Source organism: Prunus persica, chromosome G3 (assembly GCF_000346465.2).
Source record: "Prunus persica cultivar Lovell chromosome G3, Prunus_persica_NCBIv2, whole genome shotgun sequence".
Lineage (NCBI taxonomy): Eukaryota > Viridiplantae > Streptophyta > Magnoliopsida > Rosales > Rosaceae > Prunus > Prunus persica.
The window spans coordinates 24,806,112-24,833,225 of record NC_034011.1 but is presented as its reverse complement, the minus strand read 5'-3'; the positions used below and the strand labels follow the sequence as shown (position 1 = coordinate 24,833,225).

The 27,114-nt window shown below is 36.2% G+C and overlaps 4 protein-coding genes across 7 annotated transcripts; 3 read left to right on the top strand and 1 right to left on the bottom strand.

Annotated features, from left to right (window-relative positions):
- On the top strand, positions 76 to 6,674 carry LOC18783653 (CSC1-like protein HYP1). Of its 2 annotated transcripts, none has more exons than XM_020560821.1 (11): positions 76 to 692; positions 785 to 943; positions 1,703 to 1,766; positions 1,867 to 2,076; positions 2,929 to 3,117; positions 3,416 to 3,735; positions 3,821 to 3,846; positions 3,925 to 4,097; positions 4,540 to 4,818; positions 5,738 to 5,971; positions 6,242 to 6,674. In XM_020560821.1, exons 1-11 carry the CDS (start codon positions 409 to 411, stop codon positions 6,398 to 6,400), a joined length of 2,097 nt encoding a protein of 698 aa, XP_020416410.1. In that variant the 5' UTR covers positions 76 to 408; the 3' UTR covers positions 6,401 to 6,674. The 2 variants fall into 2 exon arrangements, with proteins under 2 accessions (XP_020416410.1, XP_020416409.1); XM_020560820.1 differs by having other exon boundaries at positions 77 to 333; positions 366 to 692; positions 3,821 to 4,097.
- LOC18784426 (CSC1-like protein HYP1) lies at positions 9,797 to 16,482 on the top strand. 2 transcript variants are annotated; one of them, XM_020559752.1, is made up of 11 exons: positions 9,801 to 10,490; positions 10,589 to 10,741; positions 11,202 to 11,347; positions 11,530 to 11,593; positions 11,697 to 11,906; positions 12,636 to 12,824; positions 13,207 to 13,505; positions 13,591 to 13,867; positions 14,329 to 14,607; positions 15,548 to 15,781; positions 16,032 to 16,482. In XM_020559752.1, exons 3-11 carry the CDS (start codon positions 11,328 to 11,330, stop codon positions 16,188 to 16,190), a joined length of 1,731 nt encoding a protein of 576 aa, XP_020415341.1. In that variant the 5' UTR covers positions 9,801 to 10,490; positions 10,589 to 10,741; positions 11,202 to 11,327; the 3' UTR covers positions 16,191 to 16,482. The 2 variants fall into 2 exon arrangements, with proteins under 2 accessions (XP_007217011.1, XP_020415341.1); XM_007216949.2 differs by lacking the exon at positions 11,202 to 11,347 and having other exon boundaries at positions 9,797 to 10,490.
- LOC18781946 (ethylene-responsive transcription factor RAP2-2) lies at positions 20,132 to 21,571 on the top strand. The gene has a single exon (XM_007217737.2). It carries the CDS (start codon positions 20,132 to 20,134, stop codon positions 21,404 to 21,406), a length of 1,275 nt encoding a protein of 424 aa, XP_007217799.1. The 3' UTR covers positions 21,407 to 21,571.
- Positions 22,284 to 26,965, bottom strand: LOC18781882 (SNF1-related protein kinase catalytic subunit alpha KIN10). 2 transcript variants are annotated; one of them, XM_007215174.2, is made up of 11 exons: positions 26,751 to 26,965; positions 25,740 to 25,938; positions 25,414 to 25,598; positions 25,140 to 25,322; positions 24,888 to 25,019; positions 24,463 to 24,648; positions 24,111 to 24,200; positions 23,957 to 24,040; positions 23,404 to 23,544; positions 22,906 to 23,148; positions 22,284 to 22,762 (listed from the first exon to the last, which is right to left on the bottom strand). In XM_007215174.2, the coding sequence occupies exons 2-11, from the start codon at positions 25,927 to 25,929 to the stop codon at positions 22,649 to 22,651; spliced, it is 1,548 nt and encodes a 515-aa protein (XP_007215236.1). In that variant the 5' UTR covers positions 25,930 to 25,938; positions 26,751 to 26,965; the 3' UTR covers positions 22,284 to 22,648. The 2 variants fall into 2 exon arrangements, with proteins under 2 accessions (XP_007215236.1, XP_020415712.1); XM_020560123.1 differs by having other exon boundaries at positions 25,740 to 25,933; positions 26,751 to 26,947.

The window sequence follows — 27,114 nt, the reverse complement described above, 5'->3', positions numbered from 1 at the left end:
GATCCACTCATTTTTAGACCAACCTAACCTATTATGATCGAGTTGATAGTTCGGTCGGGTTGACCCCTACTTGAGAGTGACATTTCGGCCGGCAAGCAGTGAGTTGCTTGAAATAAAGTCGGTTACGTTGAGAAAATCCCAACATATTATGTACCTTCCTTTGCTTAAGCAAGCCTCAAGCGTAAATTCCCCTTGCTGCCCCTGCCCTGTCCCTCGCGCTCACACTCACACAGCTGCTTACAGGTTCTCACTTTCCCAATTGGGTGATGCTTTCTTTCGTTAAAGTTGGAGACTTGAGATTGTAGTGCCATCTTTGCACTGCAATTATATAATTTGCAGTTTGCTTTGCACTACAAATATATAATTTGCAGTTTGCTCAGTTGAGGTTGAGTTGCTTTGTTTGAAGATATGATAGTGTGGGCACTTTTAACATCAGTAGGAATCAATCTTGGTCTTTGTCTCCTCTTCTTCACTCTATATTCTGTATTGAGGAAGCAACCCAGTAATCTTGAAGTCTATGCACCGCGCTTGGTTGCTGCTAAAGAAGGATCTGAGCAAAAAAATGGTTTCAATTTCGAGAGGCTGTTACCAACTGCAGGTTGGGTGAAAAGAGCATGGCAGCCCTCTGAAGATGAGCTCCTCTCAGTCTCCAGCTTAGATGCTGTGGTCTTCATTCGCATTTTTATCTTCAGGTTACTTAATAAGCTATAATTGCAGGGTATGTTGAGATTGATTTTGCTTTTTCGAGTGCGTATTTGAGTTTGTTTTGTTTGTTTTTATGCAGTTTGAGAGTCTTTGGCTTTGCTGGGATTGTTGGGGTTCTCATTCTTCTTCCAATAAATTATCTGGGGAACCAGCTCGATGTGGATTTTGATTTTTCTGATTTGCCCAACAAGTCTTTGGACTCCTTCAGTATTTCAAATGTCAATGATGGCTCAAAATGGTAATTGTCTGGTTCGGAGTGTCATCTGTAGCTGCTCTTGATTGAAACTTGTGGAAATATTGTTGACAAAAGAATTAACTTGACATGAAATTGCAGTCTTAAACACTGCCGTTATTATTCTTTGACTCATTGTAGCATTTGCTACAATGTGTTGAGTGCCTTGTATAGCCCTGCATCATATTTCCACACATTGTTCCCCAATGCAGTAATCCATTTCAGTGGCTTTCAATTCTATGCACTATATGCCCTTTATAAGTTAGTGCATCAATCAATGAAACGTTAAAGACCTAGGATTCCCTCTTTGTGCCTGCACATTCATAGCCTTAGACAGCAGGTGAAGCCGTATGAGCTTAGGTTGAGATTTGGATATAGGTCTCTGGTTATCTTCTAATTCCTGTGTGGCAGCTTTGTTGTATTTCGTTTTTGTCAGACTCTGGCAGATTAAATAAGCTAACTTAGATGGGAAATATTGCTCCTAGATACCAGCAACTGAGTTGGAGTTTTCTCTTACTTTTTGTGCTTGCACGTTCATAGACTAGGAGGTGAGAATGAAGTTGTTCAAGCTCATGCCAAGATATGGACTTAGGTCTGTTGAATATCCTTCTCACATATTATTCAAACTAATTTCGACCTCTATGTGGAGTAGTTCTCTTTGATGTTGCTAGATAATGTTCAAGTACATTTGGATTTATTATATTTATAGTAGGCATAGTAAAATTATTCTGAAGATCACCTGATTATTAGTTTTGGTCTCCCAAGGTTATGGGTTCACTTTTGTGCAGTATACATTTTCAGTGGAGTCGTCTGCTATCTTCTTCATTATGTAAGTCAGATTTTGTTTTTTAATGGCTTATTCCATCGATTTCTGGTTCATTTAGAAGAAAGAATCAACACCGATTTCAACTTGATGACTACAACTGCAGGAGTATGGCTATATCTCATCAAAGAGATATGCGCACTACTATTCATCCAAACCTCAGCCTCATCAATTTACAATATTAGTTCGTGGTATTCCTGTCTCATCTGGGAGCAGCTGCAGTGAAACTGTTGAGAGATTTTTTACAGAGTATTATCCTTCTACTTATCTTTCACATGCAGTGGTTCGCCGAACCAACGAACTCCAACGTCTCACTGTAAGAATTCCGTGTGGATAATTGATTCAATCTTTTGTCCCCACTCCCCACGGCCCACAGGGGTCATATTTATTGTGGGAGTTTATTTTGGAAAATAAGAATGGGACCTCATTTATTTTTCACTTATAATCATGTTATGTGCCTATGTTTGAATGAATTTTTTTTGGATAGTCCCGACAATGTGTGCAAGTAATCAAGCAGAAAGTAGTTTATCCTGTTTATGTAGCCTCTGCACCTCATAATTATTGACTGAAGAACAACATTTTTACGAATTAATTTGTTTTTGAGCTCTGTGATCTGCATTGACTTGACTATTTCACCACCATGCCATACATTTAATTTTACGAGGGTATTACCTTGTAACTTTAATTAATTCATTAATTTTCAAGGAGTGTCAGACTAATCCTCGACAAGTTAGGTTTTTTTTGGTTGTTTTCTAAGGCCCTGCTTGGTGCTTCTGTAATTGCTATGTGGATTCTTTTTAGGTTCTTACATATCACGCCTCAGAGTCCCTTTCTGCTTGCTTCATCCTACCCTTCCCGGTCATCAGTTGTAGCCTATATTTATTTAGTTGCTTAAACATCACACCTGAGTCCCTTCCTGCTTGCTTCGTCTCACCCTGCCTGGCCATCAGGCGTACCCTATATGTGTGTGTGTGTGTGTGTGTGTGTATATTTATTTATTTATATATTTTGGGTTTCTGAAAACATCATACGTAAGAACATCTGAACAAATTTGTAATGCATAATTTCGAAATAGGGTTGTTTTCAGACACTAAAATTGTAACAGTTTAACATTTCTTTATCAAATGAGAAATTGACAATGAGTTATATATATTTTTTCTTTTCGTAGAGTGATGCAGAAAAGCTATACAGAAGGCTTGTGCATCTGAAATCGGAAACTAAGCCCCAGCAAAGATCCAGACGTGATGGCTTTTGCGGGCTTTTTGGACGCAAAGTTGATGTTTTAGATCAATATGGAAAGAAATTGGAAAATTTAGAAGATAATGTGAGAATGGAGCAATTGTCAGTGGCAGGAAAGGTATTCATGGAAATTTTTTTTTTCAATAGAGTTTGATAATAATTGTTTCAAATGGTATAAAAGAAGATCTCCTCTAGTTAAGAATTCCTTTAGCATTAATCTGAATGTAAGAGGTGAAACAAAAGTATCCATGAAACATAATAGAAATCAGTAACACACTTCTTCATGATTATTATTATTTTTTTGTTATACTGATTTGTATAATTGGAATAGATTATTCCAATATTGTTTGATTTATATGAGCATGAAATTTGATGTAGTTGATTGTTCCACAATGCCCAAAAAATATTCATAATAGGAAGTTCCAGCTGCCTTTGTGTCATTTAAGTCCCGGCTTGGTGCTGCAATAGCTTTACACATTCAACAAGGAACAAATCCCACAGAATGGGTCACCGAGAGGGCTCCGGAGCCTCAAGACGTTCACTGGCCCTTCTTTTCTTCATCTTTTACCTTCTTTTCTTCATCTTTTATAAAAAGATGGATCTCCAAGCTGGTGGTGGTGGTTGCATGCGCTGCTCTTACAATTTTATTCCTCATTCCAGTTGTAATAGTGCAAGGCCTTACTAATCTTGAACAGTTGGAAACGTGGTTTCCTTTTCTGAAAAGCATACTGAACCTGTAAGTGGAAAATATAGCATTTTCATTAATTAACTCTCTTTTATTTAAGACGTGACGCTGAATCGTACAATTTCTTGACTTACAGAACAGTTGTCAGTGAAGTCATAACAGGTTATCTTCCAAGTCTTATTCTTCATTTGTTCCTTTCTTTTGTGCCACCCATCATGATAATGTTGTCATCCATGGAAGGTTGCATCTCTTTCAGTCAGATAGAAAAAAGTGCATGCACCAAGATGTTGTGGTTTACAATATGGAACATTTTCTTGGCAAATACACTATCAGGGTCAGTTCTCTATCGGTTCAATATCTTTCTTGAGCCCAAAAAGATTCCGGGAATCCTTGCTGATGCTGTTCCAGCACAGGTGAAAATACATACGCAATTTTAGCATGTATTCCTCTCTGGAATAATCATATGAAGTTTTAAGAAGCTTTTTGAAAATTCATTACTATGGCCATGCCCTTTCTCGTTTTTCTTAATTCTTAATTAAAAAAGCTATTTGAACTGTTTAAGGGTTTGTAGTAAGTTGAGATGTGAAATTTTTACTTAACTACTTCCTGGTAATTTTTTCCTGACCTATAAAATTTTCAAATACTTTTTCTTGATCATCGTTAAGTTATAATCTTGGTGATAATGTGAGGATAATTTGTTATCAATAAAAAATTTGTGGTTCTTGTATGATTGTATCTTTGTCTGCCGAACTTGAGATTTGGCTTAAATGTTAAAAGTTGAACTTTTGAAACCATGTATTTGCATCAGGAATTGATGATGAAGGATATTATATAGATTCTTTATCTTGGATGCAGGCATCATTCTTCATTGCATATGTTGTGACATCTGGATGGACCAGTCTTCTATCCTCAGAACTCTTCCGCCTGCTTCCCCTGATTTCCAGTATTATAAAAAGACCATTTTCAGGAAAAGATGATGATGAATTTGAGGTTCCTTCAATTCCATACCACAGTGACATTCCTAAAGTTCTGTTTTTCGGACTCCTTGGAATAACATATTTCTTCCTGGCTCCGCTGATTCTCCCCTTCCTTTTGGTTTACTGTTGTCTGGGATACATAATCTACCGTAACCAGGTTAGTTGAATGCTTTCTTTTTATGCAAAACTATTGCATAAAAATGATTAAAATTCTACCTTTCAACATTAGACAACCTACTTCGAACATTAATGCTCATTAAAGGTGAATAGCATAGTATAATATTACAATCAGTATAATCAAGTGACAGCTTGGGCACACATATATTTTCTGAACTAATTGCACAAATTTACATAATCTCGTTGTAAATCTAATGCCATTATGTCAATATTTATTATGGATTGATCCGCATGACTAAGCATTGTCCTGATTTGAATTGTAGCTACCTGTCAAATTGGATTGTTATTTACTCCTTGGTTCATAGTATGCCTTTTTCATTTAACTATAGTAGACCTCTAAGGCATAGACTGATCATAATTTAATTTAGAGAAAAGGTGGCATGGGAGGGAAGTTGGGAGTTAGGACATGATATAACTTTATTTTTCAAAAACTGTCAATGCAACATATTGGGTACTTCTGACTAACAATTAGTGTTTCAAGGAGCAGACTGAAACTCCAAAATATAGGTTGTATCACGAAAAATTATAGGGTAAAATCACTCTGTGGCTACATGATACCACCCAAAAATTATTGATGCAAGGGTAAAATCACTCTGTGGCTCCATGATACCACAAAGAAAAATTGATACAACCCCAAACTGAGCACCTCGAAACCTCAGGCAAAGAAGCTTTCTGCATGGTAAAATTTTCTCTTCATTGAAATGTCTTTTGATTTTTGGCAATTTGTTCTAGTGATATCAGAAGCTCATATAGGATCCTTATTGAGTTGAATTACTTACTACTCAAATACTTGCTGACACTTTGATAGTACTTCCTAGTTTGTACCATCTAAGTTATGTTTTTGGTCATTGGTGGAAATTTTATTTGTATTATTCATTGTATTTACCTATATGCAACAGCTGCTAAATGTATATGCACCCAAGTATGAAACTGGCGGAAGATTTTGGCCAACTGTGCACAACTCAACAATTTTTTCCTTGGTACTGATGCACGTTATTGCAATTGGGATATTTGGGCTTAAGAAGCTTTCCTTGGCTTCTAGTTTGACTGTCCCTCTTCCAATTCTCACGCTTCTTTTTAATGAGTACTGCCGTAAACGATTTCTACCAATATTCAAAGACTATCCTGTTGAGGTAAGTTGGCACCAAAACCATCTATTTAGTTTTGATTTTGTATTTAGTTAATATTCCAACTTTGATCTTTAGCATTCACTGTATATTGTTATGTCAATCTGATAGTGAAACCCAAGCGGTTATGATCTTTTGTTGCATCTTATTGGCTAATATTGCTTCTTTTCCTGACACTTTTTCGTCCCCTTGTATGTCTTTTCTAAAAGCTAAACAATGCCTCAGCCGACAATTTGGCATGTATGTAAGGGTCTAATTACTGTGTTTTATATATAGTGTTTGATAAAGAAAGATAGAGAAGACCAAAATGATCCTACAATAGCTGTGTTTTATGATAAATTACGCACTGCATATAAGGATCCAGCTCTGATGCCAAAACGCCATCCAAGAAGCACTGATGACCATAACTCACCCCTTCTTCAAGCTGGAGTCTGAAGCCCAACAATTTGTCTTCTTACGCTAAAAAATTTACCTGTCTGTCAATAATTTGAAATGCTTGTGGAAAGAAAGAAAGCTTGTGCCGCTAATACTGGGACAAAGTTTCGGCTAAAACTCAAGATAAGATTGTCTGTGAAGTCATATTCTGTATTCATGTAAAATGTAAAGTATATGATCTTTGAGTTAGGTCTATTTTGGTCATTCTCACTGCTATGTTATGGACTATTGATATTATGCTTGAAGAATGTATAAAATAATACTCTTTTAGTTAGTGGGATAGGCAACTAACTAAACTAACTAAACTAACTTTTGGTTGCCAAGGCCCAAACATGGTGATACTGGTGTTCCATTTGTCAACTTAAAACACTTCTTCCACAGCATTCTTGGAAGCATTCCCTATCCATTTCAATATGTTGACCCTCTGTTGAAGCCCTAATTCAAAACCCATTCTTTATCTTCTTTCCAAGAATGAACCTGGCATTTGTCAACCATACATATTATTTTCGGGCTGTGTCCCCTGTGCCACAAACAGCCTACATCTGAAAAACTGGAAACCAGAGAATGCTGAAAATTGGCTTGTTCTTCAGCCTCCACAAGGAGCAACAAAAAGGGCTTTTGACATCTTCTCAAAAAATACATTAGGATGATCAAATTCAAGTTGCCCCTGACGCAATCTAAGCTTCCCCTTTCCATGCTAGCTTACATACTCTATTTTTTTCCTGTGCAATGAAGATGAACCAGAATCACAAACACACGTCATCACCTGCAGACATGGGAGCACCACAAGCTTAAAGTGCAGTCCAATCTATATTTTTCTTCTCATTTGAATTTTGCGTAAACTAAAAAGATATTTAACCCTAATCTTTGGATAAAATATGTCCAAAATTAAATTATCAAGACTTAAGAATAGAAAATAAAACAAAAGCAAGCTCCTCCATCAAATATCCTCTTTTCAATTAAATCATGTTCAGGGTTTTATTTCACTGCAAAGTTATACAAATATCCTCACTTTTTAGCTGATCACTGAAAGAAAAAGCAAAAAGAGAAGAAGAGAGTTGGGCTGAAGAATCATGGGCTGGCAAAGAGGGAGGAGAGAATCTTCTCTCTTTTGTATATATATAATTTTTTTTTCTGTCTTGGGAGATAAAACTGGATTGAGTAAGGAATACTGGGCCGGGCAACTTTTTTTTTGGCCTTTTCAGATAATGAAGAAGATGACCTAAATTCATACTGAATCGATAAGCATAACAAAGAGACCACTTAACCAATAGTTATTCTCTAAGAGCATTTACAATCATGCTCTCTATTTTTCAGTTAAATTTTAGTTAAAAACATATAAAAGTTATTTTAGGAGCTCTCTATACAATTTAAACGACAATCATGCTCTCTAATTTAGGGAGTCATAAATGCTATAACTCTTTTTTAATTGGTCCATCTTTATTAAAATATATTTAAAAAAATAGTTAGCATTAATTAAATGTTTGAAATGCTCATTAAATAAAGCAGCATTAAATTATAGGGAGCCACTTGGAGTCATTTCTCTCTCCTTATATTTAGGAGTTCCCCAGAGGTCTCCCTATTTTAGGATGTGGATAGGGAGCATGGTTGGAGTTGTAGTTTTCTAATTCCTCCCTAAATAGCGACTTTTAGGGTTTGGAATACTAAAATATTTGAATAAAAATATATTAGGAAATTAAAAATTATTTTAAAGTCCACAAAATTATTTCAGATGAGTAAATATAATTAATTATGATTTATTAAGTAATTTATGAAATTAATTAAATTAATTAAATACTTTAAATACTAATTATTCATTAATTAAATAAGGCTTAGATATTACTTAATTGAAATTATTAAACTAAACAAACTAATTTTATATATAAAAAAATATATTAAAAAATAGTCCAAAAAATAATTTCAAATAATTAATTACTACTTATTAAGTAATTTATGAAGTTAGTAGAAACCATTTTACTTTTAAAATATTCTAATACATTTTAAGAGTATAGCCGGCCGGTTATACCTTTAAAATATAATAATATTTAAAGAGTATAGATGCTTAGTAAAATATTTAAATAATAATTCACTAAAGAAATAATAATCAAAATATAATTACTAATTAAAATAATTAAAAAAGGCTATAAGTAAAAATCATTTTATGCAGTATAGCCCCATGGCTATACTTTTAAAATATTCTAATACACGTAAAACGTATAGCCGCCCAACTATACTCTTTAAATCTATATATATATATATATATATATATATAAAGCAAAATGCAGAGAATGGTAAAACATTCAAAATACCAAAAAATGCCATTGGTTAATGCAAACATTAAGAATTGAAATTATTAATTAAATGAGGATAATATAGTAAATTCACACATTTTCATATTTAAAAAATTAAAATTAAAAGAGAATTCATATAATGGATCCTATTTTTATGGAACACAACTACCCATTATTTTTTTAATTCTAAAATATGTTTAAACTTTTTATAATAAAAAAAACTTCTCGCAGACACAGAAGCGCGTGCGAAGAGGCTAGTAGTATTATATTTTAAAAGTACCCTAGCTTGTCTAACAAGTAAACAATAGGAGCTCTATATAAGGTATTAGACAATCCAATAACCAAATATAAGTGGTTCGGCTCATTAATTTTGGCTATAAAGATGATAAAAAAAATTGTCAACGAGGTCTAGTCTAGTTGAAAAAGATCTTGAATTGCAATAAGTAATGATCTCATATTCAAACTCCTATTACATATTGGTAGTGTGTGTATGAGTTAGTGAAACCCAATTCTTTTGTAGTTTAGACTATCACTTGTATGAAATAAAGATAATTAAAAGAACTAAAAATTTAGTATGAAATACAAATTTAAACTGACCAACTCAAACCGATCACATCAGATGTAAACTGATCTTGTTTGGTTCATTGTGGTCTAAAAAAATCCTTATAAAACATGTTCATTTTGATTAAATGTAAAGTAAGAATTTTTATTCTTCTAACTAACCCCTTGGCACACGCTCAAGCATGTGCCAATGGTTCTCTTTTTTATTTTTTTATTTTATTTTTAGAATTAAGAAAAGATAAAAGTATGACCTATTATCTTATTTTATTTTTATTTTTTTAATATAAAAAAATAAATTTACTATATTATTCTCATTTAATTAATAATTTTAATTCTTAATATTTGAATTAACCAAGAGTATTTTTTAGTATTTTGAATATTTCACTATTCTCTACCTTTTGCTTTATATATATAGATACAAATAATAGTCTAAATTACCTGATGAGTTTAACTCGCTTGCGCTCAACTGTAAGATTTTAAATGGATCGAAACCAGATATTTGCCCTATAAAAAAAGAAACCGATATTTGTAGGAGTCGATCGAGAGTGACATTTGGGCCAGTCGGCAGTGAGTTGCTTGTGCAAATTAAAGTCCGCCTTGTCTGATCCGCAATGAAAGGCCACATGGCGGGAGACCATGCGGGCCCAGGGGTAGTATCGCCAATTTCAGAAATAAAGTCGGTTAAGTTGACAAAATCCGAAGCAAGCCTCATAAGCTAATGACCAAAAAAGGGAAAAAAAAAAAAAGAGGCAAGCCTCATAAGCGTAAATTCCCCTTGCTGCCCCTGCCCTGTCCCTCGCGCTCAAACTGACACAGCTGACAGGTTCTCACCCCAGTTGGGTGATGTTTTCTTTCGTTAAAGTTGGAGACTTGGAGATTGTAATGTCATATTTGCTCTTCAAATATATAATTTGCAGTTTGCCCAGTTGAGGTAGAGTGGTTTTATTTGCAGATATGATAGTGTGGGCACTTTTAACGTCAGTAGGAATCAATCTTGGGCTTTGTCTCCTCTTCTTCACTCTATATTCTATATTGAAGAAGCAACCCAGTTATCTTGATGTCTATGCACCACGCTTGGTTGCTGCTAAAGAGGAATCAGAGCAGAGAAATGGGTTCAATTTCGAGAGGCTGTTACCAACTGCAGGTTGGGTGAAAAGGGCATGGCAGCCCTCTGAAGATGAGTTTATGTCGGCCACCAGCTTCGATGCTGTGGTCTTCATTCGCATTTTTATCTTCAGGTTACTTAATAAACTAGAACTACAGGTTATGTTCAGATTGGTTTTGCTTTTTTGAGGGCATATTTGAGTTTTTGTTGTTGTTGTTTGTAATTATGCAGTTTGAGAGTATTTGGCTTTGCTGGGATTGTTGGGGTTGTCATTCTTCTTCCAATAAATTATCTGGGGACTCAGCTAGATGCGGATTCTTCGGATTTGGCCAACAAGTCTTTGGACTCCTTCAGTATTTCAAATGTCAAGGATGGCTCAAAATGGTAATTGTCTGGTTCGGAGTGTCATCTGTAGGTGCTGTTGATTGAAACTTGTGGGAAAGATTGTTAACAAAGAATTAACTTGACATGAAATTGCAGTCTTAAACACTGCCTGGTATTATTCTTTGAGCCATTGTTGCATTTGCTACAATGGGTTGAGTGTCTTGTATAGCCCTGCATCATATTTCCACACATTGTTCCCCAATGCAGTAATCCCTTTTAGTGGCTTTCAATTCTATGCAGTATATGTCCTTTATAAGTTAGTGCATCAATCCATGAAACGTTAAAAGCCTAGGATTCCTTCTTTTGCTCACACATTTCAAAGCCTTAGAAAGGAGGTGAAGCCGTATGAGCTTAGGTTGAGATTTGGCTATAGGTCTCTGGTGTATCTTCTAATTCCTGTGGCAGATTTGTTGTATTTTGTTTTTCATTTCCATTTTATTTTTGTCTTTGACTCTGGCAGATTATATAAGCTAACTTAGATGGGACATATTGGTCCTAGATACCGGCAACTGAGTTGGACTTTTCTCTTACTTTTTGTGCTTGCACATTCATAGACTAGGAGGTGAGAGTGAAGTTGTTCAAGCTCATGCCAAGATTTAGACTTAGGTGAGAGTGAATATCCTTCTCACATATTATTCAAACTAACTTCACACATAAACCTTTTATGCGGAGTAATTCTCTTTGTTGTTGCTAGATAATATTCAAGTAGATTTGAATTTATTATATTTATAGTAGGCATAGTAAAATTATTTTGAAGACCACCTGATTATTTGCTTTGGTCTCCCAAGGTTATGGGTTCACTTTTGTGCAGTATACATTTTCAGTGGAGTCGTCTGCTATCTTCTTTATTATGTAAGTCAGATTTTGTTTCTTTTTTATGGCTTATTCCATCGTTTTCTGGTTCATTTATAAGAAAGAATCAACACTGATTTCAGCTTGATGACTATAACTGCAGGAGTATAGCTATATCTCATCAAAAAGAATTGCTCACTACTATTCATCCAAACCTCAGCCTCATCAGTTTACAATATTAGTTCGTGGTATTCCTGTCTCATCGGGGAGCAGCTGCAGTGAAACTGTTGAGAAATTTTTTACAGAGTATTATCCTTCTACTTATCTTTCACATTCAGTGGTTCGCCGAACCAACAAACTTCAACGTCTCACTGTAAGCACTCTGTGAATAATTGATTCAATCTTTTGTCCCCACTCCCCACATGGGTCAGATTTCTGGTGGGAGTTTATTTTGGAAAATAACTATGAGACCTCATTTATTTTTCACTTATAATCATGTTATGTGCCTATGGTTGAATGCATTTATATTGGATAGTCCCGACAATGTGTGCAAATAATCATGCAGAAAGTAGTTAATCCTGTTTATGTGGCCTCAGCCCCTCATAATTCGTAACTGAATAACAAATTTTTTACGAATTAATTTGTTTTTGAGCTCTGCGATCTGCATTGGCTTGACTATTTACCATCATGCCATACATTTAGTTTTACTAGGGTATTACCTTGGAACCTTTAATTAATTAATTAATTTTCAAGGAATATCAAACTAATCCTCAACAAGCTAGTTTTTTTTTTTTTTTTTTTTTTTTTTTTTTTTTTTTTTTTTTTCCAAAAGGCCCGGGTGGGGGCTTCTGTAATTTACGGGGCATCAATCATAGCCTATATTTTTTTAGTTGCTTAAACATCCCCCCTCAAAGTTCCTTCCTGCCGGGCCATCAGGGGTTTTTTTTTTTTCGGTTCTGAAAATATCATACCTAAAAGCATCTGTTCAAATTTGTCCTGCATAATGGCAAAATATGGTGGGTTTTAAAAACTAAAATTGTAACAGTTGTACTTTTCTTTATCAAATGAGAAATTGGCAATGATTCGTTTTTTTACTTTGTAGAGTGATGCTAAAAAGCTATACAGAAGGCTTGTGCATCTGAAATCGGAAACTAATCCCCAGCGAAGATCCATACGTGATGGCTTTTGTGGGCTTTTTGGACACAAAGTTAATGTTTTAGATCACTATGGAAAGAAATTGGAAACTTTAGAAGATAATGTGAGAATGGAGCAATTGTCAGTGGCAGGAAAGGTATTCATGGTATTATTTTTTCAAGAGAGTTTGATAATAATTGTTTTCAAATGGTAAGATCTCCTCTGCTTAAGAATTCCTTCAGCATTAATCTGAATGTAAGAGGTGAAACAAAAGTATCCATGAAATGTAATAGAAACCAGCAACACACAGTCTTCTTCATATATATATATTTTTTGTTATACTGCTTTGTATGTGGCGGCTTTAAGAAATGCATGAACAAACACACCTAGACACATATTTTTGACTTCTAAAAGGCATCAGAATATTTAGAGAAAAAAATTATAATTCGATTAGATTATTCCAATATTGTTTGATTTATATGAGCAGGATATTTGATAGTCAATTGTTCCACAATGCCCAAAAAAAAAAAAAATTATAGGAAGTTCCAGCCGCCTTTGTGTCATTTAAGTCCCGGCTTGGTGCTGCGGTAGCTTTACACATTCAACAAGGAACAAATCCCACGGAATGGGTCACCGAGAGGGCTCCGGAGCCTCAAGACATTCACTGGCCCTTCTTTTCTTCATCTTTTATAAAAAGATGGATCTCTAAGCTGCTGGTGGTGGTTGCATACGCTGCTGTTACAATTCTATTCCTCATTCCAGTTGTAATAGTGCAAGGCCTTACTAATCTTGAACAGTTGGAAACGTATTTTCCTTTTCTGGAAAGCATTCTGAGCCTGTAAGTGGAAAATATAGCATTTTCACTAATTAACCCTCTCTTTTTTAAGACGTGATGCTGAATCATACAATTTATTGACTTACAGAACAGTGGTCAGTGAAGTCATAACAGGATATCTTCCGAGTCTTATTCTTCAGATGTTCATTGCTTTTGTGCCACCCATCATGATAATGTTGTCATCTGTGGAAGGTTGCATATCTTTCAGTCAGATAGAAAAAAGTGCATGCATCAAGATGTTGTGCTTTACTATATGGAACATTTTCTTTGCAAATGCACTATCAGGAACAGTTCTCTATCGGTTCGATATCTTTCTTGATCCCAAAGAGATTCCGGGGATCCTTGCTGATGCTGTTCCAGCACAGGTGAAAATACATATGCAATTTTAGCATGTATCCCTCTCTGCAAAAATCATACGAAGTTTTAAGAAGCTTTTAGCAAATTCATTACTTCCCATGTACTATGGCTATGCCCTTTCTCATTTTTCTTAAATCTTAATTAAACTATAAAAAAAACTCCATGAACTGTTGGAGGGTTCGCAGAAAGTTAACATGTGAAATTTTTACTGAACTACTTCCTGGTAATTTTTTCCCGACCTGTAACGTTTTCAAATACTTTTTCTCGATCCTCATTAAGTTATAATCTTGGTGATAATAGGAGGATAATTTGTTATCAATAAAAAATTTGTGGTTCTTGTATGATTGTATCTTTGTCTGCCGAACTTGAGATTTGGCTTAAATGTTAAAAGTTAAACTTTTGAAACCATTTATCTACATCAGGAATTGATGATGAAGGATATTATATAGATTCTTTATCTTGGATGCAGGCATCATTCTTCATTGCATATGTTGTGACATCTGGATGGACCAGTCTTCTATCCTCAGTACTCTTCCGTCTGAGTCCCCTGATTTGCAGTATTATAAAAAAACCATTTTCAGGAAAAGATGGTGATGAATTGAAGGTTCCTTCAATTCCATACCATAGTCACATTCCTAAAGTTCTGTTTTTTGGACTCCTTGGAATAACGTACTTCTTCCTAGCTCCACTGATTATCCCCTTCCTTTTGGTTTACTGTTGTCTGGGATACATAATCTACCGTAACCAGGTTAGTTGAATGCCTTCTTTTTATGCAAAATTATTGCATAAAAATGATTAAAATTCTACCTTTCAAGATGAGACAACCTACTTCGAGCATTAGTAATCTTTAAAGGTGAATAGCATAGTATAATATTACAACCAGTGTAATCAAGTGACAGGTTGGTCACACATATATTGTCTGAACTAATTGCACAAATTTACATAATCTCGTTGTAAATAATGGCATTTAAAATGGATTGATCCGCATTACTTTAGCATTGTCCTACTTTGAAGTGTAGCTACTTGTCAAATTGGATTGTTATTTACTCCATGGTTCATAGTATGCTTTTTCATTTAACTATAATAGACCTTTAAGGCACAGACCTATCATAATTAAATTTAGAGAAAAGGTGGACATGGGAGGGAAGTTGGGAATTTTATTTTTTTTGGGTCAAGGGGAAGTTGGGAGTTAGGACATAATATAACTTTATGTTTCAGAACCTGTCAATATATTGGGTCCTTCTGACTAACAATTAGTGTTTCAAGGAGCAGACTGAAACTCCAAAATATAGGTTGTATGATGAAAAATTATTGGTGCAAGGGTAAAATCACTCTGTGGCTCCATGATACCACCAAGAAAAATTGGTACAACCCCAAACTCTTCTTGCACCTCCCAAACCTCAGACAAAGAAGCTTTCTGCATGGTCAAATTTTCTCTTCATTGAAGTGTCTTCTGATTTTTGACAATTTGTTCTAGTGATTCAGAAGCTCATATAGGATCCTTGTTGAGTTGAATTACTAACTTACTACTCGAATACTATGCTGACACGTTGAGAGTACTTCGTAGTTTGTACCATTTAAGCTATCTATTTGGTCATTGGTGGAAATTTCATTTGTATTATTCATTGTATTTACCTATTTTTGGTTAATAAATATTCTGATGCTATTTAGTGAACAATTTGGAACAGCTGCTAATTGTATATGCACCCAAGTATGATACTGGTGGAAGATTTTGGCCAACTGTGCACAACTCAACAATTTTTTCCTTGGTACTGATGCACATTATTGCAATTGGAATATTTGGGCTGAAGAATCTTTCCTTAGCTTCTAGTTTGATTGTCCCTCTTCCAATTCTCACACTTCTTTTTAATGAGTACTGCCGTAAACGATTTCTACCAATATTCGAAGACTATCCTCTTGAGGTATGTTGGCACCAGAACTATCTATTTATTTTTTATTTTGTTTTAGCTAATATTCCGACCTTGATCTATAGGATTCACTCTATATCGTTATGTCAAAATCTGATAGTGAAAACCTAAGAGGTTATGATCTTTTGTTGTACCTTATTGGATAATGTTTCTTCTTTGACGTCTCTTGTTTATAAGCTAAAGGATGCCTCAGCCGACACTTTGGCATGCATGTAAGGGTCTAATTACTGTGTTTTATATGCAGTGTTTGATAAAGAAAGATAGACAAGATCAGAATGATCCGACAATAGCTGTGTTTTATAATAAATTAAGCACTGCATATGAGGATCCAGCTCTGATGCCAATTCGACATCCAAGAAGCACTGATGACCATAACTCACCCCTTCTTCAAGCTGGAGTTTGAAGTCAGCAGTTTGTCTTCTTACACAAAAAAAACTTACCTGTCTGTCAATGGAACTCTCTCAATAATTTGTAATGCTTGTGGAAAGAAAGAAAGCTTGTGCCCCTAATACCGGGACAAATTTTCGGCTAAAACTTAAAATAAGATTGTGTGTCTGTAAAGTCATATTCTGTATTCATGTAAAATGTAGAGTACATGATCTTTGAGTTGGGTTTGTTTTGGTCATTCTCACGGCTGTTGTGGACAATTGATATTATGCTTGACGAATGTATAAAATAATACTCTTTTAGTGTCACAGGCAACTAACTAAACTAACTTTTGGTTGCCAAAGCCCAAACATGCTGATACTGGTGTTCCATTTGTCAACTTAAAACACTTCTTCTGCAACATTGTTGGAACCAGTCCCATCTCCATTTCAATTTGTTGACCCTTTGTTGGAACCCTAATTCAAACCCGTTCTTTATTTTCTTTTCAAGAATAAACCTGGCATTTGTCAACCATACAAATAATTTCTGTCACTCTCATTTCCTTCTTTTCTGGGCTCTGTCCCCTGTGCCACAAATAGCCTACGCTAGAAAAACTAGAAACCAGAGATGCTGACAATTGGTTTGTTCTTCAGCCTCCACGTGGAGCAACAACAAAGGGCTTTTGACATTTTCTCAAAAAACCATTAGAGCAAGTCCAGCGGTAGAGGCTGGCCCAGGCAAAAGGCAAAAAGGAGCCCGAGTCCAGCTCCAGCGCAAGCAATCCAGCCCGGGCAAGCCGCGGGTCCCACGAGCCCGGGCAGGCCCAAGGGCGAAATCAGACTGGGCTCGAGCCCGAGTTGAGCTGACGTCAGCGATGACGTCAGCGCACTAAAATCAAATTTTTTTACTGTTGGCGCGTGTAATACACGCGCCAACGGTAAAAAAAATTTGACTGAAGTGCGCTGACGTCGTCGTGACGTCATCGATGATGTCAGCTCCAACGGCTACTGCCACGTGTCGTCACCGGATGGCTCCAATTGGATTTTTTTCAAAAATCCTACGGTTCTCATTTTTTTGGCCAAAAAAATTTAAAAAAAATCCTAAAAAATTCTGAAATTTTTTTTAAAAAAATACCAAAAATGTATGTATTTTTTCCCTATAAATACCTAACCATTTTATCTACTTTCAACACCAAATCTTCATACAATTTCTTCTCCATACAATATTTTCTACTCTCCACTCACATAATTCATTTTCCACACCAAATCTCCATACAAACTCATCTCCTTCCAATATTTTTTACTCTCTACTCATATTTTTATTAATGAATATCCGAAAATTTTATCTGGAATAAGACACGTGGCAACCGAGATTCACATCCGAAAATCTTATCCGAAAATTTAATTAAAAAGATTATCAAAATTAATGATTTAAAGTATAAAAAAATAGGAAATAAAGTACAATGAATAGTAATTGCCCTAGACTTTGCCCTTGTGGGTGGAACCACAAATGGCAAGGCTGACACTATTCACGTGAATAGTGTCAGCCCTTGCTTGCCCTAGCTTGCCCTTGCCTTAGACTTTGCCCTAAGGGGTGGAGTTGCTCTTAGGATGATCAAACTTAGGTTACCCCTGACGCAATCTAAGCTTCCCCTTTCCATGCTAACTTAAATACTTTTTTTTTCCCTCCGCAATGAAGATGAACTAGAATCACAAACACACGTCGTCACATACAGACATGGCAGCACCACAAGCTTAAAGTGCAGTCCAATCTATGTTTTCCTTCTTCATAAAAAAAAGAATAGTGACGTGATAATTATTTATTTATTCTTAGCAAAATCATGATATATTTTAAGTTGGTCGTGAATTTTGGGCAAAAGACCAATAAAACAAGTGTGAACTCCAAAGATTCGGCTCTCTCTCGGACTTGTTCGTCTCATCTTTTGTTTTTGGTCGCCGTACGGTCCCGTTAGATTTGCTACCCCATTGATCCTTGTTATCATTTTTGTTTTATCTTTGTGTCTTTTGTCTTAAAATCTTCTTCAATGGTGTGTTCTTCTAGATAGCTTGTGCTCTTTGAGACGTCATATCAGAGGTTAACCATACAAAGCTACTAACTGTTTAGTACTAACTAACTTATCTTAATCTTGATATTTTCATATAATTACAAATAATCTTGCCAATCTAACTTTCGGAGAGTTCGACATTTCGCATGTTTGATTCCACCAAAAATTTAAATGTATAATATTACAATTCTAAAGATTTTTTGGGATGTCATATCAGACGTTACTTAACAAAGTTAATAACTTGATATACCAACTTGTTAATCTTGATATTTCATATTTTTAAGTATAAAATCTCATAATTATCGACCTCATTTATCGAAAAGTCAACCATTCATATGCTTGTTTCTAACAAAAATGTCATCATGTTATATGATACTTTCCTAGTTACAAAGAGAAAATCGAACCCCTCTTTTAACTCAAGTCTAACTCATTTCCTCAGATGACTGCTTATATTAACTTCAAGTTCTTATATCGCTGTTCTAGTTGAGTAAGTCCAAAAACGTCATTTTACGAGCATGATGAGTGACGTGAACCCATCCAAGATAATGAAATAGAAAAGGTGTTTAGATATGATATACTAAAAGATGGCATTAGAAAACAAACACCTCTCATCATGTAATTATATAAGTATTTAGAATGGCCTGGACATGCTTCATTGTGGAGGAGGCTTTGTAAAAATCGCTGTTCTTAACTTCGGTCATAAATGACGAGGGCAAAATGAAAGGGTCATTAGGGGATTTTCATTGCGTGGTTATTCACCCAAAGCAGTGTAAATTGACCTTATTTGGCTAATGAAAGTGACATTTTACGCGTTGTTTAACAAGTCACATCACAGGTGAAAAAAAGAATGTTTGCCCCATGATTTTCGTGGCTGTGTTTACTGTGTTTGTCCTTTCAAAACAAAGCTAGTGCTTGCCTTATAACTTCCATGGAATTTTAAGAGAACATATGGATCCCCTGTTTTTGTTTTGATTGGGGCAGAAGAGAAATTGGAACCATCGCCAAAACTAGTATTTAGAAATCTAGTGTTGGTATTTGATGAAAATGCCATTGTACATGAATTTGGATATGTTATAAGTTCAAAGTGTAGCTTTTTAGTCTCAATTGGAAACAACTGATCGAGTTAGAGGACCAAATTGAAACTCGGGTATAAATTCAGGGACCACCCATCATCTTAAATTATCCCCCAAGTTGCCTTGAATAGCTTTCAATATTATTTTTCATTAGAATTCAGTAAATATAATTATATCCTGTACTGGTAGTAATGGATATGCTGCACCTAAATTAGAGAGAGGTCACTATGTTGTTTAATTAGGCTCCATTTGTTGTTCTCCTTGGGGATCATTTGGTTGCTGATGTACTTGTGTTTTAATGCCATGAAATATTCAATAGAAGGGAACAAGTAGTCCCTTTCTCTACAAAGATGACTTCTATGTTTGTATCTCCTTGGTGCTAGAAGATACGTCAGTGAGTTATAAAATAAACGCAAAAAGTTTATAAAATACATGTTTCTGATAAAAGAAATGCAGAAAAAAAGAGATATGTATGACTCATTCAAGCTCACAATTCCTTGTTATTAATTGATATGTTGTTTAAATAATGGCATAGAAGAGAGATATAGGCATCTTTGGCTGGGTCAAATGCAATGCAACAATTGCAGGTCCGTTTCCATTTGGTTAGTGTTAGGCCGAGAGGAAAAAGAAACAAAGAAATGAGAACAAACGGTACGACCATTTCAAACCTGCAATCATTTTTTTGAGAGGATCTTCAGTTCCCCACATATATAAATGCACATCCCAACAGAACCAGATCATCAAAGCAACTGAGCCTTCAGCTTCAAGTAAATCACTTGGAAGTACAAAATATAACACACTAGCAAAGAAAAATATACTCGAAAGAAAAGAGCTATAGATATGGCAAGGAAGAGAAAAGTTAGTGATGGAGTGGAAGACAGGAGTTCCAGTGAGGGAACCATGGCTTGGGATGAGATGGTGAAGGAAGCTTCGGCTGCTGCAGAGCTAGGAGGAGCACGAAGAGCTCGAAAACGCTTTGTCGGTGTCCGCCAAAGACCCTCCGGAAGATGGGTGGCTGAGATTAAGGACACCATTCAAAAGATAAGAGTGTGGTTGGGAACATTTGACACCGCTGAGGAAGCAGCCAGGGCCTATGATGAGGCTGCTTGCTTGCTCCGCGGTGCCAATACTCGAACCAATTTCTGGCCTTGCTCACATTCACCATCTTCAACACCAGCACTTCCCTCAAAGATCACAAACCTTCTCCTGCAGAGGCTCAAAGCAAGAAACAATAGCAGCTCTTGTTCTGCTCCTTCAGCTCCTTTGCCTATCAACCACCATCAAATGCAGCAACATGCTGATCATCAGGAAGAAGAAGCAGGAGCAGATTTCTCAGAAACCCAATACACTGATTTCCTTAATGATCCTGAAGATTACATCACAAGCAACAATCATGACATCATTAGTGCAAGTAGCATTGACTACATGACATCAAGCTTCGAATCTTGCTTGACTGAGAAGGAAGAGTACTCTACTGCAAGAGAAACTGATCAAATGGACTATGGCAATTTGAGTGAAGTGGCACAGACTTACAGTGGCGGGGATGCAAATTTTGTCGGTGAAGGATCACAGGAAGATATGGATCAAGAAGAAGAAGAAGAGGTCAATGATCAAGTTGGTGCGATTGATTTCCAGTTTGTGGATGATATTGGAGCATCCAACTACTACTCTCCATCTCCTTTTGACATTGCTGATGAGGAGATAGAGGAGCCAGTGGAGCCAGAGACCTATGCAGATGAGCCTTCAATGCTAAGAGCAGCCATGAAGAGAATGAAATATGAAAGAAAGTTCTCTGCTTCTCTCTATGCCTTCAATGGCATACCTGAGTGCTTAAAGTTAAAGATTGGATCTTCATCATCATCATCATCAGCAGGAAATGCCAAAGGGAGAGGCATATCTGAGTCCTTAAACAACCTTCAGAGAGCCTGTAACAAGAACAAAGAGGAAGCTGCTGCTGCTGCTGCAAAACAAGAATATCAGGAGGTGGTGATGGGGAAGAAAGAAGAGGAAGAAACCCAACAGAGTTCAATGGATATTTCTCTGAGTAGTGATGGTGAATTGTCACTCTGGAGCTCACTTGATCTGCAACCCATCTGCTTTTTGTCAACTAATTGATGAAAAAGAGAGCCTTTTTAGTTTTTTACTTTTAACAAATTCATCCTCTAATTAGTTCCAGATCATCTGGAATTCACCATTATTCCATTCTTTGCAATATTGCTGATCTCCTAATGTATGTCAAAGAAATAGTGAATTGTAATTTGAGCTTTCGGTTGAAAGAAACCACTGAAGTAATAATAAATTGAATTGCTTCTCTTCATAAATTTTTTCTGTAACGTTTGTGGTTGAACAAGATGTGTTTTTCAATTGTCATAATGCATGATACATTCAGTATCTTATCAGATCAGAAGGAAGAAGACGTCCGAAGAGAAGACATTACTTGGACAGATGAACAATAACAATACCGCCAGAGGCTGAAGACAAACGACGTCTTGATGTGGTGCATTCAATGCATCGGTGTATCGTAGATTTAGTCCTTGAATTAAAAGATTAAATGATTAAAATTCGGTCGTTCATAAGATAATGCATTGATACATTAGATTGCAAAAATACATTTATTAGACCAAAGAAATGGAAAAATTGGGGTATTGTCTGAGTTGATACGTTGGGACACAAGCTAAAAGGAAAACACATGTTTTTTTTAAATCTAATCTTCTTCTACATTCTTCGTTCTGGTTCTTCTTTCTTGTCAAGTAGTCCGATGAATCACATATCGGTCAAAAGGAGCTTGTAGCTCAAGTAAAAGTAATTAAGAGTAATTATCTCTAGACCCAAAGTCCCTCCTTCAATATTGCTTATATAAAAAACAAAACAAAAAAACAAAAAACCACAAGCACAAGATTGTAGCAACGACCAGACCACGAACGAAAACAATTTTCAATTAAAGTGGTGAAGTGGTTCAGCATGCATATGATTAACAACATCATAAAGTAAGTCCCATCAATGAATTTTGCCTAAATATTAAAAGGAAAATTTGCATTAGATAGAGCATGCTCCAAAGAGAGGTTAGTTCTTTCACACAGATTTGCCTGTTGGTTTAACGAGCAAAATCCAGGACAGAACAGACCACTTTAAAACCAAAACTAGAAATGACCGTGGCCAATGCCAGTGTAGAATACTGGCTCAATACAAGAAGAGCTACAAACCCATATAAAACTGGGAATAAGATGAGAAATAGCAAAAAGTGGCCCAAGACAGATTAATATATACACGGTACAAGTTATTTTTTTCATTTTTTTTTTCACAAGCATCACGACAGATTCACAAAGGACTTTGTTGGGGAGACTTGGCGCTCTAGCTTTAAAGGACCCGAAGTTGTGCAAGGAAAGCAGCACAAAGATCCAAGAAGAGAAACTGGGGGCCCTGAACCCTCTGAAGATCAAGCAGATACTTCTCCTCCCGAGTTTTGAAGAGCTGTTTAAGACCCCAAAACAGCAGTATAATGTATGTATTAGAATTATGTTCTGGAAAGATACTCAAGACAAGATGATCTGAAAAAGGCAACTATTTTCAATATGCAAACTTGACCAAACAGAATTACATAAAGTAACGGTTACCTGCACTTCAAACTTGACCACATTTGGCGTCTTCATGCCACCGTCATTTTCAATGATGCTGGATTCATCGCCAAAATAATGGTTACTGTGCAATGAATTGTCAACCATGCCTTCATGATGACCAGGAGTTCCAGGAACCCACCTACACTTCATGTTGTAGTGCCCTATCTTCTTCCAACAAACCCGCAATTCTTGTAAAGCTTTAAGGACTTCTGTCATTATTTCACGAGGATGCGCTCGAGACTGCCAATGAAAGGATCAACAATCATAAATTGAATGTTTGATGTTCACTCCATTCAACCTACCACTACTGTACATATCCAGAAGGACCAGCACACTTAGTGAGCTCAAAACAAATTCCTAGACGTCACAAGCAATGACTGTTTCAACATACCAATTAAGTCGATATGTTTACCCAACTATCTTCTAACACAGCAGAATATATTATCTTTTTATGTCCTATTCCCAAATAATAACATGAAGTCAGAGAAATTTAACCTGAAGCCCAAGAGCCCATTTCCTTTCAACAGGGAACTGTGGTCTGAAACCCATTCCTTGATATTCCATATATCCTGGAAGGCGGTGCCCAACAGGTGAAGCAGCAGCCTCGCTTTGATGCATACGGTTGAAACCACAATCCTGGACCCAAAAAACGAATTGAAAGAAAAGGAGGAAAAAAAACTTAAATCCAATTGGTGCCCGATCTTAATACAAATATGCACAGCAAAGAAGAAAATAATGAGCTTGATACAAACAGTTCAAGCATTGAAAACATTTTCCCCAATCATGTTTTGTAAATCTTGGAACAAATTATGTCCATTCACAGATCTATCATATTCCTCAACCACTTTAAGTTGGATATCTCCAGAGTGGATCCTGTTTCAGACGAAGTACAAGTTTCTCCTAGTTTCCTTTTAGCTGGTAAATGGGCCACAACAACTTTTATCTTGTTAGAGTATGGCCGACAGGCTTAGTCTTTGGCTTTAAAAGAGGACAGTTTATTTTCTAACCAAGTTGTTGCTACAACATCAAAAAAGGGGGGGATACATACCACAGTCTCCTGAAACTCAGCTCCAAGATAGCCACTGGATACACGGAAACGGTTGTCCAATAACAAATAGTATGCAACAGTTCCCTGAAACATGCAACGGGTAATTAGATTCTATTGGAAAATCAGAAGGAGAATAAGGTCCAAAGGAGCAAACCTCATTTTGTACTCTGCCACGAAGGGATTCAACTAGAAGGTTCCTGTCATATCCCATCTTAACCACCTCCTGAAGAATTTCCTCATCAATCTGCAAAACGCAAGGTGACACATGAAAACTTATGATAATAGGTGTACACCAGTATATGATGCAGCCAAAACAGAAAAGGATATGCATTAAGCAAGGGATCAGCTGATATGTCAACTTTTTGTTGCATAAACTAAATTACACTAACATTTCTCTATTCTATTTAAACACGGTGACACATATCACTTCGCACATTGAGGAAAAGCAAAGTAGAACAGACATTATGACTCCAATTCACAAAACCAAAAAGAAAAAACAAACAAACCTTTTTTGCTTGTTGCATTGTGTCTGGTGGAGGAACAGCTAAATAACGAGGAAGATGAGCCTGGAACCATGCATGCTGACGAATCTCAGGGATGGTCATTCTTTTCATTGGATCAACTACAAGCATCCTTGGTATCAAGTCTCTTGCACCAGGTGACAAATGACTAGGAAGAGTGTATATCCCACCCTGTAGAGAAAATGATGTGGGTTTAGGGAAGACAACTAATAATATGCAAGCAGATAACCATTTGATTCATGGTATGCTAAGCGTGACTAATATGGACAAAGAACGAAAAAAATAACTGTCAATGGACACAAAAGCAAAAAGCATAAACATACTTGCATCTCAAGAAAATTTGAAACGGAAGGAAAATAATCAGATAAGATTACTTTTATATTAAACAAAGGAACGAGATCTGGAAGTACCTTTATTTTCTTAAACAAGTTGGGAATGTTTTCATCATCAAATGGAAGGGTGCCACAAAGAAGAGCATATAGTATGACTCCGCAACTCCACACATCCACTTCAGGCCCAGCGTACAGTTTGCCAGAAATGACCTACAAAAGATGAAAGAGATGAAACATTGGAGATAGAAATCAAGCCATGATACAAGAAAAATGTATTCAAATTTCCTATTTAAAAATGACTAAAAGGCCATCTAACCAGAGTCTTTATACCTCTGGAGCAGCATAGTTTGGGCTGCCACAACTTGTCTTGAGAAAATGGCCATCACGCATTATGTTGCTCAGACCAAAATCAGCAATCTTCACATTGCATTTGGAATCCAAAAGCAAATTCTCGGGCTTTAGATCTCTATGAACAACCATGTTTCTGTGACAATACTCTACGCCCGAGATTATCTGCCTCAGGAAAAAATATTGGCCTTATGTAACTCATATGAGAAGCAAAAATAATGGTAGAAGAAAGAGAACAAGACAATTGCCAAATAACCTGCTGAAAAAAGTTACGAGCTTCATCTTCCTGCAGCCTACCCTTCTCTACTATATAATCAAAGAGCTCTCCGGACTTCACATACTCCATCACAACATAAATGTCTGATGGTGTTTCAATGACCTCATAGAGTCGTATAATGTGAGGATGCATAAACAGTCTCAGTATTTTGATCTCTCTTCTCACTGCACCAAAATTTAAGGGTGAAAAAGAAGGGAAAAACAAGTAAAGTACAAAGGTTTATACTTGGAATTCAAGACAGAACTGTCTGAAATAGAAAAAGACAAGTAATCAAATTCAACCATTGTTCACAAAGAGAGGCTGACCTTTCTCTTCCATTTCCATGTTCTTTATCTTGCGACGGTTGAGGATCTTGATGGCAACTTTATGGCCAGTTAATGCATGCTCTGCAATCTTGACCTTTCCAAAAGAACCAATACCAAGAGTTTTTCCAAGCTTGTAATTGGGTAAATAAGCATCCGCACTGGTGCCCCCACGGCCAACCGATCCATCCATTTTCCTAATCTAAAGGCATGATTATAAATAAATAAAAACTCAGATAAACATGCAAGAGAGTGCAAACACCGATACATTTTGGAAGACGAGATTTACAATTGCACCAGGAATGTTTACTATTTAATCTAGATCAGCAGACTTGTCATTCCAAGCATGCAAATGTACACTCAAGTGTATACTCAAAACAATAATAAAAAATAAGCGACTTCGATTGGAACTGTAATTTCAGATAAACATAAAGAACATAGACGTTTGATTATTTGTGGAGCAAATTTATATTGTGAACAATATCGAAATGCTTCTGCCCTTACTCCATCAGACACCGAAAGAGCAAAAAGCTAATTATACTACAATTGCAACTACAAAGTAAAAGTAAGAGAACCCGCTATGGGTGCGTAAGGGCCAAAACTCAGTCATAGCAACACCTCAGACAGAACTCCCATCCCCAATTTCCATACATCACTCATGTAAAAAAAAAAAAAATTGCATCTTTGAGGAAGATAACAATAAGAGGGAAATACATTAAAGGGTAAAAAGAGAAGTCGAAAAACCCACTTCCAAATCAGAAATAGGAACCCAATTCATATAAATCAGTCAGTAGCTTCAACCAGAAGAAAAATTTCCCAAATTTCCAAACTTAATAGCTTTTTTCCCCAATTTTTCCAATACTTGTCTAATTCCAGAGATTCCAATAAACCTAGCTGCAACAGATCCCAGAAACTATAAATAAATTCACATAATTGACAATTAAACAAAACACCCACACAAGCATGCAATTCAACAGAAACAGATAATACAGAGAATGAGAGAGAGAAAGTTACATGAAATTAACTCCGAAATTGAAGTCGCTGATACGAAAGGCGAAAAGGGTCTCTTCGAATTGGATTGTGAATGAGCAGTATCGCAGAGACCCCTAAAGGGCTAAACTGAAAAATGGAGACGCAGAAGGGCGCCCTGTCGTGCTTTTCTTTCTCGCTTCGGACTTTCAGAGACTCCGCCACGATCTTCTATTAATCTATTTACTATCTTAATTAATTAATGTTTGAAATTGACAGATTCGCCCATGGCATTTGCTGAAACGACTAAGGAATTCGCTTTCTCAGATGGTTGATTTGGTTTTGTCTGGAGGGGCAAAGTGGGGATTTCGCTTGATTGTTTTGGTTCAAGGCAAATCGGAGGAAAAAT

What these genes read in the sequence shown, in the direction of transcription:
- LOC18783653 (XM_020560820.1), top strand. Translation starts at nt 409, where the DNA reads ATGATAGTGTGGGCACTTTTAACATCAGTAGGAATCAATCTTGGTCTT. An exon ending in TCTGCTATCTTCTTCATTAT is followed by an intron (nt 1,767 to 1,866) that starts GTAAGTCAGATT and finishes CTACAACTGCAG; the next exon opens with GAGTATGGCTATATCTCATC. An exon ending in CTGAAAAGCATACTGAACCT is followed by an intron (nt 3,736 to 3,820) that starts GTAAGTGGAAAA and finishes CTTGACTTACAG; the next exon opens with AACAGTTGTCAGTGAAGTCA.
- LOC18784426 (XM_007216949.2), top strand. Translation starts at nt 10,207, where the DNA reads ATGATAGTGTGGGCACTTTTAACGTCAGTAGGAATCAATCTTGGGCTT. An exon ending in GTCAAGGATGGCTCAAAATG is followed by an intron (nt 10,742 to 11,529) that starts GTAATTGTCTGG and finishes TGGTCTCCCAAG; the next exon opens with GTTATGGGTTCACTTTTGTG. An exon ending in TCGAAGACTATCCTCTTGAG is followed by an intron (nt 15,782 to 16,031) that starts GTATGTTGGCAC and finishes TTTTATATGCAG; the next exon opens with TGTTTGATAAAGAAAGATAG.
- LOC18781946 (XM_007217737.2), top strand. Translation starts at nt 20,132, where the DNA reads ATGGCAAGGAAGAGAAAAGTTAGTGATGGAGTGGAAGACAGGAGTTCC.
- LOC18781882 (XM_020560123.1), bottom strand. An exon ending in CTCGTAACTTTTTTCAGCAG is followed by an intron (nt 25,323 to 25,413) that starts GTTATTTGGCAA and finishes TTCCTGAGGCAG; the next exon opens with ATAATCTCGGGCGTAGAGTA. An exon ending in CAATGCAACAAGCAAAAAAG is followed by an intron (nt 24,201 to 24,462) that starts GTTTGTTTGTTT and finishes TGCGTTTTGCAG; the next exon opens with ATTGATGAGGAAATTCTTCA.